General features: G+C 44.6%; 1 protein-coding gene across 1 annotated transcript in view; it reads left to right on the top strand.

Moving 5' to 3' along the window:
• Positions 1 to 21,904, top strand: part of LOC120057799 (transmembrane protein 163-like) — an 89,131-nt gene extending 67,227 nt beyond the window's left edge. The window contains exons 3-8 of the mRNA XM_039006265.1: positions 12,592 to 12,635; positions 13,297 to 13,388; positions 14,285 to 14,381; positions 19,297 to 19,408; positions 20,466 to 20,607; positions 21,844 to 21,904. Of these exons, the coding sequence (XP_038862193.1) occupies positions 12,592 to 12,635; positions 13,297 to 13,388; positions 14,285 to 14,381; positions 19,297 to 19,408; positions 20,466 to 20,607; positions 21,844 to 21,904 (548 nt within the window). The remainder of the gene's footprint in view (positions 1 to 12,591; positions 12,636 to 13,296; positions 13,389 to 14,284; positions 14,382 to 19,296; positions 19,409 to 20,465; positions 20,608 to 21,843) is intronic.
• The last annotated feature ends 665 nt before the right edge of the window (positions 21,905 to 22,569 follow it).

Genomic DNA, 22,569 nt, shown 5'->3' on the forward strand with positions numbered 1-22,569 from the left:
TTGTGTCTGTGCTCTTGTCGAATACTGGTTGAGGGGTGGAGATTATGTAGTTAATAATTCCTTGCCCACGAACATTTGACCATCCATCAGAGATGATTGCAATACAGTCTGCTTTCTCACTTGAACTCTGTGTAACTCTGCATCCAGCAAATTAGTAGATAAAGCATGTCTGGTTGGAGGGGTGTATGCTGGGCGAAGAACATTCAGAAATCTCTTCCAATACACATTGCTTGTGAGCATCAGAGGTGAACCAGTTGCATACACAGCTCGAGCAAGACATTCTTCAGCATTTCTCTGACTATGTTCCTCCATGGAGTCAAAAAAGCTTCTGTCATCATTGATTCATCATGATTCATCATTTTCACCTCGAATAGAAGTAGAGGGACTTTTGTCAAGGTTGCTTGTTGTGAGCACTGAGGGAACCTAATGCACTTGGCCAGATGATTCTGCATCTTCGTTGCATTCTTCACATATGATTTGGCACAGTATTTGCAAAAGTACACAGCTAATTCCTTGAGTAAAAAAAACGAGTAAAAAACGAATACAATTCCATGTACAGATAAATAGTTAAGCAGTTAGATTAAACAACTCCTTTGTAAGATAAATGTTTTGAAATGATACATGTATGGAAACAGGTGAATTAATACTCCTCAGTTAGCAGGCTCAAGCAATCTAAAACCCACATGGTAACAAAAACTAACTAGCAGAAATTGTTAACACGTTAGAAATTATTTAAACACACTTTGCTGTAGGTTACTATTTACTAGTTAACAAAAAATCATGTATGTCATATAAAATATATTCACCCCACCCAATCAAATCTTACCAGAAAGCATGTAGTCCTTGGCTCAGACGGTGAGGTAGTGTGGGCTCAATAGCATCTCATTAGTGTGCAAGATCTTGAGAATCAGCTGTACTTGTGATGGAAAAGTGCACTGCACATGTGATGGAAGAATGCATTGTGCATGCAGAGGGTTGCAATTCCATTGAATTGGGGATGGTTTAACCTTATGCCTTATGTGTATCCCACAAAAAAGTTCACTGTTATAAGCTACATTTTTTGATGAATTTAAGCAAAATTCAACTTAACTTCCCATGGAAAATTCCAGAAATTTACCGGAAAGTTTCTGATCAAGTATTGTTCACCAGCATTGGAGTCGACAGGGGCTAGCATCCCTGTGGAACGATTTCAACAGATTGTGGAGTCAATTTCCTGACAAATTGAGGCTGTTCTGAGAGAAAAAAAAGGGGGGGTGCAACTCAATTTTAATGTTTGGTAACCTCAGTGTATATTTACCTCAGTAAATGGAAATAAAAGCATAGGTTTATGTCCTTGAAAAAGTTGCTTGAAATATATTCTACCATTGCTTACAAGCTGATCAATTCCGCCTCTTTGAGGTGTGTGTGTGTTATGTGTGTGTGTGAATTGATTTAAAGTGAAACCCAAAACAAAATGCAGATCTCCATCTTCAATTTACACAGGAAATTAATCCCATATATTACCCAGTGTAATTCTGAATCAGCATCTCTACAAGGTTGGCCGGACTCGATCAGAATGCAAGACAACAACAACAAGGCCCCCACTTTGTATGATTCCAATCATTCTATGAGAGACTCACAAAGTCTAACTGGGCACAGACGTCAATTCAACATCTATTCCACGTTGGTTCCACATCATTTTCTCATTGAAATGACGTGGAAACAACATTGATTCAACCAGTGTGTGTCCAGTGGGTTGTAAGTACCTCACCATTTAATAAGAAGTCTCCTTTTGTCTGGTTACGTTAAGACATGTCCACCAAGGATATACATTTACCATACTTCGCTACATGTGATATTAATGAGGTTTGATGATGGCTGTAGAAAGATAATGTGTGCTATGGATTCTGCCTCTGTGTAGAATTGTGACAACCAGTCACAGTATTTTCACAAATGTGTGAGGCTTATAGGTCTGGTAGATGACTGTTTATGGCCCCAGCAGATTGGCCCTTGGCTTTTTTCATTACCTATTTCTCCCATCATCAGACTAGCCTGCCCAGAGAGTAACCTGAGCAGGGCTGTCCTTTTGAATAAATTACACACCTCAATATATCAAATACTGTTGATTTAGCTATGTATGTTACGTCAATATTCCCTCAAAACGCTGGTTGTGGGGTAACAGAGACATGTCGGCGGCCATTTTAGGCTACACCTTAGAACGAGGCCCTGATGCACGTCAGTAGAGAAACACTGCTGGGTTAGCTGCTATGGAAACACAATGACTGACCACATTAATGTATTCCCAACGCTGCTTCTTGCCACTAAAAGCCAGAGCAGCAGCCCCTCAGTCTAAAAATAAAAGGATGATGTAGACCAGCGAGTTTGGACCAGTCCAGCTTTCCTCTGCTTCTCAACCAACCCAGACACAGCCCTTCTCAGGAGAGGCTCAGCACCGTCTGCTCCCAGGGCTGGCACGACACTGGCATGCTGACAAAGGTCTATTGACCTGAAACATTGTTTCTACTGGGAGATCCATTATGTTGTCTGGGGACTATTCAGGATTACCAATAGTTATCTTCTTTTTAAAATCGAAAATGTCTGCCAATATCTGCCAATCCTTGATCTCACTTTAGAACCTTGGTTTGATCAGTACACAGTCACTTTGGGCATCTGCTTCTGGGCTCCTGAGTGGCGCAGCGGTCTAAGGCACTGCATCCCTGTGTTAGCGATGTCACTACAGACCCTGGTTCAATACCAGGCTGTATCACAACTGGCTGTGATTGGGAGTCCCATAGGGTGGTGCTCAATTGGCCCAGTGTCATTAGGGTTTGGCCAGTGTAGGCCATCATTGTAAATAAGAATTTGTTCTTAACTGACTTGCCTAGAAGGTTAAATAAAACATTTTAAAACCATGGACCAGTCAGTCTGACTGTGTCCTGTCAAAAAGATTCTGTTCTTCAGCAAATCAATGACACTCCTCTTCCCCCACCCCTCCTATCCCCAACGGGTTGGACTGACTGCTCATATCTCCCTAATCGCCCTAAGGAAAGAAATTGTAAGCAGCTTTCTGCTATTCAGTTGTCCAGGGTGATGGATTGCAAAGCACCATTGGCGCGCAGGACATTCTAGGGACTTGGACAGAGTCCAGACAGAGAATTTGCTGTGTCAATAAACACTGTGCGGAATGTAGCGAGCTGGATGAGGCTATAGAAATCTTGTTCATAGCCTGTCTGGCAGGCAGGATCCATCTCTATCAATTCAGGACTGACCAAGTACTGCTGCTTGGTGCTGATTTAGATAGTCTTCTTATTATTCTAATACTTTCCGAAGGCACTGTATGTATCTGACACAGCCTTTGATTCCTACTCACAGACAGACCCGGTCAAATCAACCAGGATCAGATGAAAAGACAGGTGTGCACAGCCCTGGTCATCAGGCCATTGGAGTCACTCATACAGCTGTACTCAGCTGATATGTTCCTGGTCAACATGTAGGCTACTGCAGCCACTGGGAATAAACATGTATCACAATGAACCTTCCAGGAATGCATTAAACTACTATAATCCTCTGTACGACCATGTAAAAAGCTCACATGGTTTCTGCATGTTACGCCCTATTACTCCATGGGTCATGCTGGCTACTACTGTACAGGGTTCCGCTACCCCTATTGTTTATCAGTACAATCATTGCTCAGTTTAACTCACTTTTGTTAATCCAAATGAGCTGGAACAGACAGGCAGTCAATGTGTCTGTGGGTGCAGTAGATAGATAGAGATGGCACAGACAGAGACAAAGACAAAGAGAGGGAGAGAAAGAGAAACAGAGGGAAAGTGAGAGAAGGGAGCGAGAGACAGAGAGAGAGAGAGAGAGAGGGAGATTGCACAGCACACACTGGGCTCTCTCTGTGAGATGTTCCACAACCTACATGTGTTGTTATATAAATAATAAACTCACTAGAAAGTCTCTGTGTCTGTGTGAAGGGGAGCCCTACTGCAGAGAGCTGGCAGACAGTAACTGTCTAAACTTCTTCAAGGGCTGCTGCCCTCCATGTAACTGCCAGCGGCAGCCAGCCAGCCGGTAACGGACGCTGCTATTGACCCTCCAGTGGGTGAGGGAAAGAGAGGCGTCAAACCCAGCAGAAGGTGAAAGATCACTGAGACCAGAACCGTGGCACATTTGTGCCTGCTGACAGTCATCCATTTGAGACTGAAAAACCCTGTGGAGAAAGAGGCTTAGAGTGATACTGGCTACAAACAGATCCTTCTCCATCAGACTCATTACCTAACTAAATATACAGCCTATTGCCAGTTAGCTAGTAGCCCTAATGCATCTGAAGCTGAGCTGAGAGGGAGATTGGTGTTAGTTTGTGTTTGCATTTGTGTACGTGTGTGTGCGTTTGTGTGTGTCCGTTTGTGTGTGTGTGTGACTGTGTGTGTGTGTGACCGTGTGTGTGTGTGTTTGTTTGTGTGGCTGTAAAGGGAGGGTTAGGATGGAGCAGGTGCAGTGTGGAGGACTACTGCTGGCCCTGGTGTGTAATCAGAGCCTAGATGAATCATGTTGTTCATGAAAAAGGAGTTCAGGTGAATCCACAGCCAGTCCCAGTTAGTTAGCCTGGTCTCAAGAGGCACTGTGGAACCATGGAACCTTCATGGAGCTGGGAGTAGACAACATTAGGCTGCTGTAGTGACCTCAATAGATCAACCCAGATTAGACATGCCAAGGTAGCACTGGATACAAAGTGTACCTTTTCATATCAGCCACAACAAGGCAGGCACCAGGCAGCTGTCAGACTCTGCACTCAATGGCCTCAACATAGGAACCAAACAGATATAGCCTGTTCTCACACTGTCTAGTCTTCAGAGGTGTACATCACTCATGCTTTTCTCTATCTATCTCCATAGTGTTTAATTACTCTTCAGTTATCCAGGATAATGAATCATAAGCTGTTTAAGATCAGGCTGTGGCAGTGTCAATTCTTGCTACTGGCGAATAAGAGTCCTTAAGGATTAAGGATTTGAAAGCTGATAATGAATTGATTTAGTAAACACTGTTGTAATGTTGTTTGGCCTCTAATGTGTTGGTGGGTAAGTTGAGTTTGCCCCAAGAGAAATGTGGTTTCTTTGTGTGTGTGTGTGTGTGTCCACGTGAAATTACTCAAAATTACATCATAGACTTTCTATGGCTCTGTAAGCCTCTACAAAACACTTTAACAAACTGTCCAGTTTTTCAAGATTTGTATAAAATAGGACCTATAATTATTTACAGTGTGAGTAAAATAGTTTTCCTTGATGATATGGGCGTACCTCAACAACAGAATGTTGTGGGCATATACGGGCCATTAAAAATATTCAGGAGAGTAGACTGCTGATTGGCCAGCTCCTCCTCTATGAGGAAACAAGAATGTTCTGTTTGAGATCAAAGTTCGAGGTGGGGTGTTGGAAGTGTTTTTTTCTCTCCAATTAATGCTTTGGGCACAAATACACTAGACGACCAAAAGTATGTGGACACCTGCTCGTCAAACCTCATTCCAAAATCATGGGCATTAATAGAGTTGGTCCTCCATTTGCTGCTATAACAGCCTCCACTCTTCTGGGAAGCCTTTCCATAAGACTTTGGAACATTATTGCGGAGACTTGCTTCCATTCAACCACAAGAGCATTAGTGAGGTTGGGCACTGATGTTAGGCGACTAGGCCTGGCTCACAGTTGGTGTTCCAATTCATCCTAAAGGTGTACGATGGGGTTGAGGTCAGGGCTCTGTGCAAGCCAGTCAAGTTCTTCCACACTGATCTCGACAGACCATTTCTGTATGGACCTCACTTTGTGCACGGGGTTTTGTCATGCTGAAAAAGAAAAGGGCCTTCCCCATACTTTTGCCACAAAATTGGAAACACAGAATTGTCTAGAATGTCATTGTATGCTGTAGCGTTAATATTTCCCTTCCCTAGAACTAAGGGGCCTAGCCCAAACCATTAAAAACAGCCCCAGTGTAACGTTTGTCGTCGGAATGAGATCAAGGTGCAGCATGGTAGAAGTACATTCTTCTTTAATTTAAATGTACACCAAAAAAACAATAAACAATACAACGACCGAACAGCTTCGTCGTGCAAACTACATGCACTCAAAACAAAGACAAGATCCCACACTGAAGGAGGGAAAAAGGGCTGCCTAAGTATGATTCCCAATCAGAGACAACAATAGACAGCTGCCTCTGATTGGGAACCACACTCGGCCAAAAACAAAGAAATAGAAAACATAGAAATAAAGAAACTAGAATGCCCACCCTAGTCACATCCTGGCCTAAACAAAATAGAGAATAAAAACCTCTCTATGGCCAGGGCGTGACAGTACCCCCCCCCCCCCCCCTCCCCAAAGGTGCGGACTCCGGCCGCAAAAACTGACCCTTACGGGGAGGGTCTGGGTGGGCATCCCTTACGTATTTTTTATTTTTTATTTATTTAACCAAGTCAGTTAAGAACAAATTCTTATTTACAATGACGGCCTACACCGGCAAACCCTAACCCGGATGACACTGGGCCAATTGTGCGCCGCCGTATGGGACTCCCAATCACGGCCTGTTGTGATACAGCCTGGAATCGAACCGAGGGTCTGTAGTGACGCCTCTAGCACTGAGATGTGCCTGAGACCCTGTGGTTGGAGCCCAACCAGCTCCTAATAGGAGGAGCATGGTTGTCTTTCCTCCAAGAAAGAAAGAGGATAGCTACACACTATATTGCTCAGATACAATACATTTGACAGCAAGCTGCCTTTATGAGGGCATCTTTCTACCAAGCTACTTCCTTTCAGCTCTACATCTCCTCTCTCTGCTTTAATGTCTTGAAGTAAGACGTGGGGACTGATGTGAGATCAGTTGCTGTAGTGTAGTGTAGCATCTTGCGACCCTGGGCTCAGCAGTGCCACTCCTGCCAACTAAACGACCCTGCTTTGGTTTGGCGTTCACCCAGTCCTTACATAACAGGCTCAGCATTAGGACATTACTGCTGTAGTTAAAACCCTGCAAAGTTCATTAGTATCTCTACCTCAGATAATTTAGGATCTTTGCAGGTGTTTAGGGTCCCAAATCAATTTCTTAGTGAAGGTAGTCATTTCAGTACTAAACTGAGACTCGATATACAGTAATATATCTGAAAAAGCTGACTGATTCTTGAGTATACGCTGTGTGGGTGTGTGTGCAGTAGATCACCAGATTTCTAGTTATGGCACATTACTGTATGTGTGTCTGACATGTTGAGAAATGAGATGTGTTTAGTTGACACTGAGAGCTCCGCTGCTATTTGTCTTACTTATGGAAATACCCAGTCTCACTTTTATGATCAGTGTTGAAGATAGAGGAGAATACGAGATAAGGCTGTCTGTGAGTTAGAGAGGGGACAGTTGATGCTGAGGAGACGGAGAAGAAAGGTGAGGAGTCACAGTCCAATTAAACTTAGCCCTGTGAAAATACTGTTGTTACAAGATTCATAGAACAGAACAAAAGAGCAAATGAGATGCAAAACCCTGTATACAGTACATCATATTCTGTTTTCCACAGAAGATTATATACTGTATTGTGTGTAAGAGTAGTCAATTCTCAAGCCAACAACGGAAGCATCCTATGTCTTCAATATGTAACGGGCTTCCTCCTTCTCTTCATCCGAAGAGGAGTAGCAAGGATTAGACCAAAATGCAGCGTTGGAGTTATACATAATATTTATTACAAGGAACAGACGAAGACGGAAAAAACTCTTGAACAACAATACAAAACAACAAACGAAGTAGACAGACCTGGACTACGACTTACACGTAACGAAGAACGAACGAACCAGTACTGACTACAAACAAAACGAACGAACGATACAGTCCCGTATGGTGCAACAAACACAGATACAGGAAACAACCACCCACAACAAACAATGTGAAAACACCTACCTTAATATGGCTCTCAATCAGAGGAAATGAAAACCACCTGCCTCTAATTGAGAACCATATCAGGTCACCCATTAACCAACACGAAACACATAACATAGACTGCCCACCCAAACTCACGCCCTGACCGACTAACACATACAAAATAACAGAAAACAGGTCAGGAACGTGACATAACCCCCCCCCTCAAGGTGCGTACTCCGGACGCACCACCAAAAGTCTAGGGGAGGGTCTGGGTGGGCATCTGACCACGGTGGTGGCTCAGGCTCTGGGCGAGGTCTCCACCCCACCATAGTCAATCCCAGCTTCCGTATTCCCCTCTGAATGACCACCCTCCTATTCCACCCACTTAATTTAAAGGGTACCGTCGAGATAAGGGGCAGCACCGGGATAAGGTAGCTCAGGACAGAGAGGTAGGTTAGGATAGAGAGGTAGGTCAGGATAGAGAGGTAGCTCAGGATAGAGGGGCAACTCCGGACTGAAGGGCAGCTCCGGACAGAGAGACAGCTCTGGACTGAGGGGCAGTTCTGGATGGCTGGCTCTGGCGGATCCTGGTTGGCTGGCTCTGGCGGATCCTGGCTGGCTGGCTCTGGCGGATCCTGGCTGGCTGGCTCTGGCGGTTCCTGGCTGGCTGACGGCTCTGGCTGGTCATGGCTGGCTGACGGCTCTGGCTGGTCATGGCTGGCTGACGGCTCTGGCTGGTCATGGCTGGCTGACGGCTCTGGCTGGTCATGGCTGGCTGACGGCTCTGGCTGGTCATGGCTGGCTGACGGCTCTGGCTGGTCATGGCTGGCTGACGGCTCTGGCAGATCCTGTCTGGTTGGCGGCTCTGGCAGATCCTGTCTGGTTGGCGGCTCTGGCAGATCCTGTCTGGTTGGCGGCTCTGGCAGATCCTGTCTGGTTGGCGGCTCTGGCAGATCCTGTCTGGTTGGCGGCTCTGGCAGATCCTGTCTGGTTGGCGGCTCTGGCAGATCCTGACTGACGAATGGCTCTAGCGGCTCCTGACTGACTAACGGCTCTGATGGCTCGGGACAGACGGGCGGCTCTAACGGCACTGGGCAGACGGATGGCTCAGATGGCGCTGGGGAGACGGATGGCTCAGATGGCGCTGGGGAGACGGATGGCTCAGATGGCGCTGGGGAGACGGATGGCTCAGATGGCGCTGGGGAGACGGATGGCTCAGATAGCACTGGGCAGACGGATGGCTCTGGCCGGATGAGGCGCACTGTAGGCCTGGTGCGTGGTGCCGGAACTGGAGGTACTGGGCTAAGGACACGCACCTTCAGGCTAGTGCGGGGAGCAGGGACAGGGCACACTGGACTCTCAAAACGCACTATGGACCTGGTGCGTGGTACCGGCACTGGTGGCACCGGGCTGAGGGCACGCATCGGGACGAGTACGGGGAGAAGGAACAGTGTGTACAGGGCTCTGGAGACACACAGGTGGCTTAGTGCGTGGTGCCGGAACTGGAGGCACTGGGCTGGAGACACGCACCATAGGGAGAGTGCGTGGAGGAGGAACAGGGCTCTGGAGACGCACTGGAAGCCTGGTGCGTGGTGTAGGCACTGGTGGTACTGGGCTGGGGCGGGGAGGTGGCGCCGGATATACCGGACCGTGCAGGCGTACTGGCTCCCTTGAGCACCGAGCCTGCCCAACCTTACCTGGTTGAATGCTCCCCGTCGCCCGCCCAGTGCGGGGAGGTGGAATAACCCGCACCGGGCTATGTAGGCGAACCGGGGACACCATGCGTAAGGCTGGTGCCATGTAAGCCGGCCCAAGGAGACGTACTGGAGGCCATATATGAAGAGCCGGCTTCATGGCACTTGGCTCAATGCCCAATCTAGCCCTACCAGTGCGGGGAGGTGGAATAACCCGCACCGGGCTATGAACAGTACAGGAGACACCGTGCGCTCTACTGCGTAACACGGTGTCTGCCCGTACTCCCGCTCTCCACGGTTAGCCTGGGAAGTGGGCGCAGGTCTCCTACCTGCCCTCGGCCCGCTACCTCTTAGCCCCCCCCCAATAAAGTTTTGGGGTTTCTTCCCGGGCTTCCGTGCTAGCCGCGTACCTTCATATCTCCGCTCCTGGGCTGTGGCTGCCTCCTTCTCCTCCCCAGAGCGGCGATTCACTCCCACCTTAGCCCATGGACCTTTTCCTTCTATGATTTCCTCCCAACTCCAGAAATCCTGCAATCCTTGTTTCGTGGACCACTGTTCGTGGTCCCGCTGCTTGATCCGGGTTTGGTGGGTGGTTCTGTCCTTTTCCTTTTCCAACAAACACAGATACAGGAAACAACCACCCACAACAAACAATGTGAAAACACCTACCTTAATATGGCTCTCAATCAGAGGAAATGAAAACCACCTGCCTCTAATTGAGAACCATATCAGGTCACCCATTAACCAACACGAAACACATAACATAGACTGCCCACCCAAACTCACGCCCTGACCGACTAACACATACAAAATAACAGAAAACAGGTCAGGAACGTGACACAATAACAACATCTTCATCTGTATCTGTATACTATCTATGTTCTCTCCAGCTAAAGTGCTGCTTGTCAGGCATGGTTGGCTCCCTGATAAATGTGTGGTATCAGCCGAGTGCTGAGTGCTCCTCCATGCGCCTCCTTTCATAAATCACAAAGAGATCTTCTACACCAAAGCTTTGTAGCACTGCCATCTCTCTTTGTTTTGACACGGAACGGGTACATTTTCTGACACGCCAATCGCCTCTGAAAGCAAAGCTGGGTAAACGAATCACTAGTATTAATACCAACAACAGGGAAACATAAGAAAAGCTTATGTTTTCATGAGTCTGTCAAGCGAGACTTTTTTTTGCCTTTTATCCAGCTCAAGTTTTTGCTTATCTTTGACTCCTTGGCTGGATAAAAGGCTACACTTATTAGCGTGATTCAATACCTTTTCGCCCCATCGCCCAACACACTAGCCCCATCCCTCCCTCCCTCTCCTCCCCTAACCCATGGTCATTGCTCAGGAATGTAGACAGTCACATTTCCAAGCTTACCCTGGTCCCTGACCCATTTCACCAGCATGGAAGCCTCTCTTGTCTCTGTATTCCTGTTGCCCCTCCTCATTACCCCACACAGTGTGTTCTCTGTGGAAATGATTGCACAGATTAATGATCCCACTTTGTGCTGAAACAAATATACAATTGCTGTTGTTATAAGCTAACTGCTGTGCTGGTCAGTGTCAAGGCTAATGATAAGCATCACTGTAGTGACCTGCTGTATTGCTTGTCTTGTTCTGGGTTCTGTATCTGCACTCACTCTGAGTGAGTGCATTTATGTATGTGGCTGCATGGTTCAGTGCCAATAGTAGTGAGTCTGTCTGTTAGTGTGGGTGCTGTGCTTGCAGGGCAGACTAACATTCTGGGCACTATGTAGGGAATAGGGTGCCATTTGGGATGCTTCCCTGGTCTGGGAGAAGAGAGTGCGGAGCTTTAGCAGCCCTTGGCAGGCTGTGTTGGCTGGCGTCCTGGTGCCTTGATCCAGACGGCTTGGGAAGAGAACAACCTAAGGGCTCCCTGTACAGGACTGGATGTTGACAATACGGCCAGCAGATCCACTCATCCTGTTTCACGCTGTACTGCTGCCGCAGCTAGCAGACCAGCTGTCACCAGGAGTGAGCCTGTTTGTTCCTCTCTCTCACTTGACTGTTGGACTGTCAGACTGTCCCGCAGATCCCTTTTTTGTTTGTGTTATTTGCATCGATCCGGCCTACGGTGTTGACTGAGAGGATAAGAGGAAGTTGGTAGTTCTAATGTGGTGCCAGTCTGCCAGAGCGTCTTAGCATCATGCGTCATGGGTCTGTCTGTCACCATGGTCCCCTACGCCACAGACCCTTTTTAAGCCTTTTAAGACCTAGACCAGAGAGGTCACATCATAGCCTCCATGGCAGCCATTGATTGGTGGATCAAAGATAGAGAGACTGAGATAAAAGCCCTGTTGAAACTCTCCTTCAGCTCAGCTCGCACTCAGATTGCCAGTCTCCATGGTGATCTGCCTAGCGACAGGGTGCCCCGTGGGACTGTTACTGCCCTGAAAACGAATGCATCACAGAGGAAACTTAAAAGCCCCCAGCTTCACAAGGACAGAATGAACAGAAACGGATGGAGAGAATAGAATCAGAATCAGATGAATCAAGCTTGTTATTATAACCATTAAGTGCCTGATGAGTCAAATGCTACGAATGTATAAGATGCTTTAATGGATAATCTTCTGTTACATTCTCAACTCTAACAATCCAGTATTGAGGAGAAATCAAATGGAACGTGTTAACAGATCTTTATCCTCTATGCCTTTCAAACCTTCCCTGTGTAGGATTATAGCTGTTTAAATCCATACCATTTTTGCTCAGAGATTATTACAGTATAGTGCTAATCTCTGAATAATTCTCCTCCAATTCAAGCTACACTTTAAGGTGTGCTGATAAAATGAATTATGTACAAACAGAATAGGTTATCAGTGTTTTGATCTTTGAACCTGAAAAATCATAAACTATTACATAACAAAAATGATTTATGCGTGTCTGTGTGTGTCCGTGTGTTTGAAATAGCAATATTTACACGGATGTTGCTGTTATCATTACTTTTGCTGTTAGAATCCTTTGTATTTTGTTCCTCAGGCATTCATTTATTCTCTCTCCCTCTCTCTTCTCTCTAGCTGTTTCATTCATGAGACACAGCGCATCAGCATTTGGATTTGCAGTGAGTTCCATTTATACTTATTAATTAGTCATAAAGTCATGGTGTTAATTTATTAACTCTGGTTGGGATCAAATGCAAGTTGTCTGCCATTGTTTCCTTGGTAACAGCACATCAGAGCTGAGATAACAGAAATATCCCCACAGATACTGTGGGAAGCTCTAGAATGCTATAAAAGAAGCTATCATGTCATGTCAGGTAAACGAGGACAGTTTACTAGAGAGAGTCAGCATATTAGACATGGATGATAATGAACCAATGAGGAGCTGTTAAGGCCATGTCTATAGAGGGGTCATAATAGTTTTGTAGGCCAAACCGTTCAGACACTCCGGACAATTTTGTGAGAAGACCAATTTTCTGCTTGTCTCATGGTCTGACATACACCGCTCTAGCTCTGTCACTTTTCACCACAGGTGTGGAAGTGCGACATCGGCGGATGGGGTTATTTGAGGCAGATATCGCTATTTTAAATTTACAGATTTTAATGGGGATTTTTATCCTACTGTTCAATAACCAGCCTAGTCTGTTAGTAGAGCATATGGAGTTTAAGTAGGGGGGAATGGGAGGTGGGACTAGAGTTGAGTGTTTTCCTGAATGTACTATATACTTTGTTATTTGATTTATCCTCACTGGAGGCCTAATAGCAGATTGTCTGTCTTTGCAGTTTGACGCCACGTTGGACGTGCTATCTTCAATTATCGTGCTGTGGCGCTATAGCAATGCCGCAGCTGTCCACTCCGCCCATAGGGAGTACATGTGAGTAAAACGGGCACAACATTCATATTCATCTCATTGAACATACAGGTTGCATGGTGTCCCCTATTAGAACATTCCATGTACACCACCATAACAACAGTTCTCTCTCCCCTAGTAGCCTACTGGGTTATTATCTTCAGAAACCTGCCTTGTACATTCCCTTTGGCTTGAATCTTTATCAGTGTGTCTCATACGTTACATTATTGAGCTGTTGAGACATTACATTTATTTTTAGTCCAGGCAGCCACATCCAGGTACAGTATATCTCTCCCAGTGTACAATGATACAGTACATTGTCCACAGTAATACAGGGGTTCGTCCCAGTTTACATCTTGTTCCTAGTTGACGGCCTTGTTCTGGCATGTCACAGCTACTTCCTCAGCACTGCAGGCGCTACAATGATAAAGGACAATGCCGCCCATCTACCATCCATCTTATGCCCGCCTGCTGTAGGATGGAGGTTGGAGGGAGGGAGGGATGGATGGATGGAGACATTCTCATTCCTCCTTTGTGGAAGTGTCAAAATGAGAGATAAATGGGGAAGAAATGGCAGAGGAAGCAAACATCTTTCTCTGGCGCCAAAGTACTGAGCTGTGAAGCTGCTGCTGTAACCGTAGCCAGGAACCCAGATAACAGACGCTTTTCACTTTTATTTAATTGGAACAGATCTCTCCTGCCTCTCTATGCCTGATTACACCTGTGTTAAAGTAGCATTCACAAACAGTTATGGCTCCCTGGAGAACCAATACATCTATTTAAGTGTACCACGGTGAGGTGCAGCAAAGAAAACTTACAAATTAACTTTAAAATATGTTTTTGTGAATATTTTTGATTCCAATTTTACTGGAGGATGACAATGGAAGAAGCCCTAAGACTTGATTTCTGTCTGTCCACAGAGCGTGCGTGGTCCTTGGGGTGGTCTTCATCTTGTCCTCCCTGTGTATTCTAGGAAAAGCAATCCATGACCTGGCCACCAAGCTGCTTCCAGAAGTGGTGAGAGACCCCCCCCTCACACACACAGATGTGCACGCAAGCACACACACACACACACACACACACACACACACACACACACACACACACACACACACACACACACACACACACACACACACACACACACACACACACACACACACACACACACACACACACACACACACACACAGAATCCTAGGGCGATATATAACTGGTATTTTCAGAAGCTTTTCTCAAAGTCTTCACCGTGTTTTATACTGTATGTACTGGCAGGTGGCTTTTTATAGCCCCAGTTTGTGCCTGTGACGTCAAAGAACTCTGCCTGTTCCTCTGTCTCTCTCTGTTTCACCTGCCCATGTGATGGAGTGCAAGAGCTGCTGAAGTTAAGGCGAGGACAAGGAAGCAGAGAAAATAGTGACTAGTTTATGACACTAATCCCGGAATAGTCTAATTTCGCTGTTGCCAGGCAATGCAACCTTTCCTACACTTCTGTAGATTGATGCTGCAGTAAACATCAAAAACATCAACAGGACGAAAGTTACCGAATCAAAACAACTGTTCAGAGATTTCCATTCTAGGTAGACAACTAGATGCACTAGCAGCTATGAATTATCACTTTTTCAGACTTAGCCCTTACCATTTCTTACAATTTCTTTCTTTATATATTAGGTCCACAATTTGCACATATCCTATCTGTTCTTACAATGTTTGAATGAATGCAAATATCCTTCCACCCTCACATTTTTTCTTTTTCTCTCTCTCTCTCGCTCTCTCTCTCTCTCTCTCTCTCTCTCTCCTTTCCTTATTTGCTGTATTGGTTTGTAAATTAGTGGTTTCTCTCTCTGATTTGGAGCCGACACCTGTAATCAGTGGCGCAGAAGGACTGATAAGTCTTTTAAGTCTGCTCCATGGCAACGAAGCGCCAACAGCTGCTGTGCGATGTACCCACTGGTCTGAAAACGACCAATTAGCTGCACATTACCACGTCAGGAAGTACAGACCTACAGCCCAGCCTAGCCCAGCCTTGATCTGTGTTGTAAGGACAGAGATGGAGAGAGGGAAATGGGGAATAGAGGAAATTGTGTGCGAAGGGGGGTAGGGAAGCAGTGAGAAGGAGAGAGAAAATGATAGGTAGAGAGAGACAGAATCAGAGCGAGGGGAGGAGTGATAGATTGAGATGAGTGCCGGTGAGGGGATATCTGTTTGAACCAGAAGCTCTGCTATGTTAATCAAGCCAGTGAGTCTTGTGCTCAGGAGGATATGTCTGTCCGGGGAGGGCCCATTATCACTGGCTCTTCTTCTGGCGCATGCAAGCACAATCTAAAAATATCTGCAGTATTTCAGCTCTCTCTCTCTCTCTCTCTCTCTCTCTCTCTCTCTCTCTCTCTCTCTCTCTCTCTCTCTCTCTCTCTCTCTCTCTCTCTCTCTCTCTCTCTCTCTCTCTCTCTCTCTCTCTCTCTCTCTCTCTCTCTCTCTCTCTCTCTCCAATTCAATTCAATTCAATTGGCTTTATTGGCATGGGAAACACGCATGCGTGTTATATTAACGGTACACATATCCTGTTCATTCTGGCCCTTCTTTGGACACTGTGTTAACAAACCTCCAAACAAGCTTCAACGCCATACAACACTTCTTCCGTGGCCTCCAACTGCTCTTAAATAATAGTAAAACAAAATGCATGCTCTTCAACCGATGTGTCAAGTAATTATTTATGTGTTTTCTCATGATTTGGTTGGGTCTAATTGTGTTGCTGTCCTGGGGCTCTGCGTGGTCTGTTTGTGTTTGTGAACAGAGCCCCAGGACTAGCTTGCTTAGGGGACTCTTCTCCAGGTTTATCTCTCTCTAGGTGATTGCTTTGTTTTGGAAGGTTTGGGAATCACTTCTTTTTAGGTGGTTGAAGAATTTAACATCTCTTTTCTGGATTTGGATAATTAGCGGGTATCAGCCTAACTCTGCTCTGCATGCATTATTTTGTGTTTTACATTATAAACTGAGGATATTTTTGCTGAATTCTGCGTGCAGTCTCAATTGGGTGTTTTTCCCGTTTTGTGAAGTCTTGGTTTGGGAGTGGACCCCAGACCTCACAACCATAAAGGTCTCTATCTCTCTCTCTGTTCAGCCTCTTGTTAATAAGCCCCCAGAATACTATTGGTTCCTGTTTAGGTAGCTGCTGGTAGGCCAGTTGTTTCAGTAGAAGAGGGCCTGTGTGGTCTAAGCTTTGTAAGCCTCAGCTGTCTGGTTAGATGTTTCTCAGTGCATAGCTTCCGGCAGAGTGTAAGAGAAGTAGAAGAAATAATGTGAGTTCATTTGGTGCTGTATAATACAATTTAGTGACTGAACTGATCCAAAAGATCTGTCTTTACACAGACATCCACCCTCACACCAACTCTTTTTGGCATCCTGCTCTCTCTCTCTCTCTCTCTCTCTCTGTCTATGTCTATGTGTTGATATCCCACTCCATCCTCCTTCCATTGACTCTAAACAAGGATGAGTGTGATGGGAGCGAGTTTAACAAGCTTCGATTCATTCAATGTCTTGGCCTTATTGGGCCAAAGACTCATTTAGCTGTCTCTCCTCAGTAGGCTCATCTATACTATACTATACCAGGGCCTGTTGCCAAATCAAACCTGCCCCTGGAGACCCCTGGGGTCTCCATCAAGCCACACACACACATCTGCCTTGGGCCTCATTTATCAAAGGGGCATGTGCACAAAAAAGACTCTAAACCTAAACTCTAAAGGTTGGTATTTAAACATCTTGAACTTGAAGAGAAAGTGTGTGCATCTCCACGCAAATCTCAGACCATGTGTACACACAACTTCCAGTGGTTGATCAAGCAAACGTTGTTCTTTTGGGGGAAATGGAGATGTTTGATGCACAGGAATTATAATGATGGTAGGCTAATAAAAACATTCAAAACGTATGCCTAATGATAAAACAGATACATTTGCCATTGGTAAGAAGATCACATAGCAGCATGTTGCCTAATATATTTATTTTACTTATTTTACTTTTATTATATGGGCCTAAATCATGATCATATTGCAGGGCATGTCTCTCCTCTGCTACACAATAAATATTAGGCCACCATTTATCCATTGCTCATTCAATAGCCAACCATGCCTGAAAGTAAATAGACCGGTAGCCTATGACAGTATGGGTAGTCTACAGTATTGCTGCGTGATAGGAGCGTGACATTATAGCCTATTTAATCCCAGAGCCTATACCAAGGCAGGAGATGGAAACAAAATCATGTATTGATAAACAAAATATTGAGGAACAACACACTTTTGCATAGAGGTGTAGGCTGTAGGCAGCATGTACTTGTCTTGCAGTGTTTGGCACTCACTATAGACAGCATGCATTTTTTGTTTGAAAAGTCACTGCTACAGATTTAAACATTCTGCCCACACCTCTACAGAAATGTGATCAAATGTGATATTCTGCTTCTTTAAGAAACTGTCATGGCCCAGTTCCAACATTTCCAAATCATACAGCAAATGGAGGCGTTTTTGTTTCCATAAAAGGTTAACGGATGATATTTTCCAGGCGGGGTTGTAACATGGCTCTTGTTTATCAATGAAAACACGTGTATATGTTGCGGTTGACAGTTTGATAAATCCTAATCATTTGGCACATGCAAATCCTACAATCTCCACGTACGCCTGCATTTTGTAAGAAATGTACATGAGAGGTTATCCATCAACCGGACACGATTAACTGGCCTGGGTCCTAGTTAGACACCAAGTATGGTGGATAGGGGTCATTGCTCCCAATTCAGACTGGGGAGGACTGGGTGGTAGAGAGTGATCAGGCAGATGGCCTCATTTGGTGTGTGTGTGTGTAGCAGTGTATGGATGTGATTCCTATCATGCTCCCTCAGTGCCCAGTGAGTTTGAAGCCTCATTAAAAATGGAGGAGGGATATTGGTTTCCCAGCTGCTGTGTGGGAGAGGACCTTTAATTTGAACCAGGGGAAAACAACAGAAAGAAACAAAGAGAATGAAAGACACCTTCTGTATTTCCTCTCTCTCTCTCTATCCCTCTCTCTCTCTCTTTCTCCCTTTCTCTCTCCCTTTCTCTCTCAATCTCTCCCTCTCAATCTCTCCCTCTCTATCCCTCCCTCTCTATCCCTCCCTCTCTATCCCTCCCTCTCTCTCTCTCTCTCTCTCTCTCTCTCTCTCTCTCTCTCTCTCTCTCTCTCTCTCTCTCTCTCTCTCTCTCTCTCTCTCTCTCTCTCTCTCTCTCTCTCTCTCTCTCTCACTCTCACTCTCACTCTCACTCTCACTCTCAATCTCTCACACACACACATACCCAACAGTCTCACAGCCAGAAGGTGTTTAAGTCTGAACACGTCAAGGGAAGACAAGATATCTACACATTAGAGGGAGGAACAAAAATACGTGTTGTTCAGTTTTGATACACGACTGCAGTTTGACCTTATACTGTAAAGGCTTGTGATGTAAAGAATGACGCTTTAACAAAACAAGGATCTAAAAAACAAGATTGAGACTATTGAGGTTTACAGAGAATAAACATTTATATCTAATAAAAAATAAATCCTACTCCATGTACAAGGCTCTGAAATTGACCATCCTATTAACAGTAACAAGATATGTGGCATATTGCATCAAGACAACATGTCTACACTAAGCTGATTGTCATCTCTTTGTTTTACTAATACTCTAATACTGTATCATGTGTTTGTAAAGCAGTGTGTTATTACCAGGCTCCTCACAAATGTAATGACCTTGTGGAGAGGAGAGGCACCTGATCAGGCCTCTGATCCTGGCTGTGCAATATTAATGATACTGCTGAGGACAAGAGAACTCTGTAACCCTTTGACTCATCACTCTATATTTACTACTTTTTCCCCTTTTTATTCTCTCCCCTCTCTCCCCTCTCTCACTCTCTCTCTTTTTCTCTCTCAGGATGACTTCCTCTTCAGTGTGTCTATTGTCAGTGGGATTGTATGTATCATCCTGGCTGTGTTCAAGTTCCTGCTGGGGAGAGTGCTGACCAGTAGAGCCCTCATCACTGACGGTAGGCTGGGAAAGACTGACTCACATGTCCAAATTCCAAACATATACACACACACATATACACACACACACACATATACACACACACACACACACACACACACACACACACACACACACACACACACACACACACACACACACACACACACACACACACACACACACACACACACACACACACTGTGCACACACTGTACTGTACTGTACACACAACCCCCCCCCCCCCCCCCCCCCCACACACACACACACTTGCACTCACAAATACCAAGGGCTTGCACAGCATGCCTTGTTGAACTGAAGCCAATTAAAGTAGAGATATAAGGCCTGGTGCCAGAGAGGTGAGAGAAATGGATGAGAGGCGGAAAAACAAATGATGGTAATAAATAAGAGCTGGGGGGCGACTAGTGTACGTGGTTCAGCTGTAGACGCTCCGCCCCTTCCCTCCATCCCCCTCCCCTTCTAGACTCCTTCCTCTCTTTATCTCTGTCTTTATTGTTCTTTGTCTCTGTCCCTGTCTCCTGCTCTCCATCCTGTCTCTCCCGCAGGCTTCACAACACACACAGCAACAATCCAATAAACCTGATGTTGCTGTTCTGCTTTCAGACCGTCCACTTATCTCCCACTAGACACATATGGAGGCAGGTGCTAGATCGAAGCACATGACTGACTGGTTAGGAAAGGGTCTCTGTCTATCACTCTGTTTCGGGGGTGCAGTTGAGCTCACCTGCACTGTTACCACAGGCATTGGAATAATCAAAGAGGTTTGACTCTGACTGACTGGCTTTGGATGCCAGATATTCAGAATAGAGTAGCTTCGTATATTATAGTTCTAAAAGAGTGAAAGAAAAGGGAACGTCATTGTATAAATTTGTATGATAGCCAGGTAAATGCACATAAACTCAGACTGCTGAATGAGAACACACCTGGTTTGTTTTATCAGATGTGAAAAGGTAGATGTTGTTATTTATTATAGCCCATCTCGTTTACTTTGCCTAATCAACATGTTCCATTTTCCCTCTTGTGGTTATTGATGTGGTTCTTCTCTGTGGCTGTAGCTTTTAACTCCATGGTGGGGGGCATCATGGGTTTCTCCATCCTCATCAGTGCTGAGGTGTTCAGACACCACCCTGACGTCTGGTACCTGGACGGATCCATCGGCGTCATCATCGGACTCATCATCCTCGCTTACGGTGTCAAGTAAGAGACATGTAGCCTACAAACACACACACATACAAATGCAAACAGACGCACAGACACGCTCACAAATGTAAACAGACAATCACATGTCAGACAGTCACATGACACACCTGTACGCACACTCATATTATGCACAGACATACACATACCCATTATATACTGTATTCTATTATATACCCATTATATACTGTATTCTATTATATTATATACCCATTATATACTGTATTATATTCTATTCTATTATATACCCATTATATACTGTATTCTATTATATTATATACCCATTATAAACTGTATTCTATTATATACCCATTGTATACTGTATTATATTATATTATATACCCATTATAAACTGTATTCTATTATATTCTATTATATACCCATTATATACTGCATTCTATTATATTCTATTATATACCCATTATATACTGTATTCTAATATATTCTATTATATACCCATTATAAACTATATTCTATTATATTCTATTATATACCCATTATATACTGTATTCTATTCTGTTCTATTATATACCCATTATATACTGTATTCTATTATATACCCATTATAAACTGTATTCTATTATATTATATACCCATTATATACTGTATTATATTCTATTCTATTATATACCCATTGTAAACTGTATTCTATTCTGTTATATTATATACCCATTATATACTGTATTCTTTTCTATTCTGCTATATTATATTATATACTCATTATATACTGTATTCTATTCTGTTATATACCTGTTATAAACTGTATTCTATTATATACCCGTTATATACTGTATTCAATTCTATTCTATACATTTTAAACTGTATTCTATTCTATTCTACTGTATCTTAGTCTATTCCGCACTGACATTGCTCATCCATATTTTTATATATTCTTAAATCCATTCCTTTACTTAAATGTGTGTGTGTATTGTGTGTATTGTTGTGAAATTGTTAGATATTACTTGTTAGATATTACTGCACTGTTGGAGCTAGAAACACAAGCATTTTGCAACACCCGCAATAACATCTGCTAAACACGTGTACGTGACCAATAAAATTTGATTTGATTAGCCATAAATAGGAACACATATTGACACGAGCACATATGCACACACATTCCCCCATGGGGAAAATAAAGTATTTATCTTACATTATACACAGTCAATCATCTAATGTCTTATGACACATCTTGTCTGCTCTTGTATCCCACAATGTCTCTGTCTTCTCTCCCTCCAGACTGCTGCTGGACATGGTACCCCGTGTGAGACAGACCAGGAACTACGAACGCTTTGAGTGAACGCTCCTAGGACCAGGGTTACACCTGATGCACCCCCTTCCCCTCCCCCTCCCCGCCCCTCCTCTCTTTCTCTCTCTCACACACACACACACACACACACACACACACACACACACACACACACACACACACACACACACACACACACACACACACACACACACACACACACACACACACACACACACACACAGACCCTGGCCTTGAGAGACTCTGAGGGCAAAATAGTAAAAGACATTATGATGTTGTTGGCGTGTTGGCCAACCTCTCATTCAAGGTTTTCCCACCGAGCCACCCCCTTCTAACTATTTGTCTTTACCTCCTGTCCATCATTATTACTATCCAGAAGGAGGGAATGAAGAGGTGAGAAAAAGGATTAAGAAGAGGTTGGCATTAACGGCTGGTCCAGAGAGATCAGCATTTGTTTGCCATGTGTATCTGAACCCACTGCTGTTGCTAAGCGACTTAGAACCCCTGGCATTTTGAAAGGCACAAGATCCTTTTCATATTGCCCAAACCTTTTTTATGTTCCAACCCTGATTAGTACGGGGGGGGGGGGGGGGGGGGAACCTGAGAAAACCTGTTGTAGACCATCCACATAAACTTCTGTGACTTTAAAAATCCCTATGCATTGTTAGAATCGGAATAACTTATAACTTGGAATC

This window comes from Salvelinus namaycush, chromosome 13, assembly GCF_016432855.1.
Source record: "Salvelinus namaycush isolate Seneca chromosome 13, SaNama_1.0, whole genome shotgun sequence".
In the NCBI taxonomy this organism is placed as follows: Eukaryota; Metazoa; Chordata; class Actinopteri; order Salmoniformes; family Salmonidae; genus Salvelinus; species Salvelinus namaycush.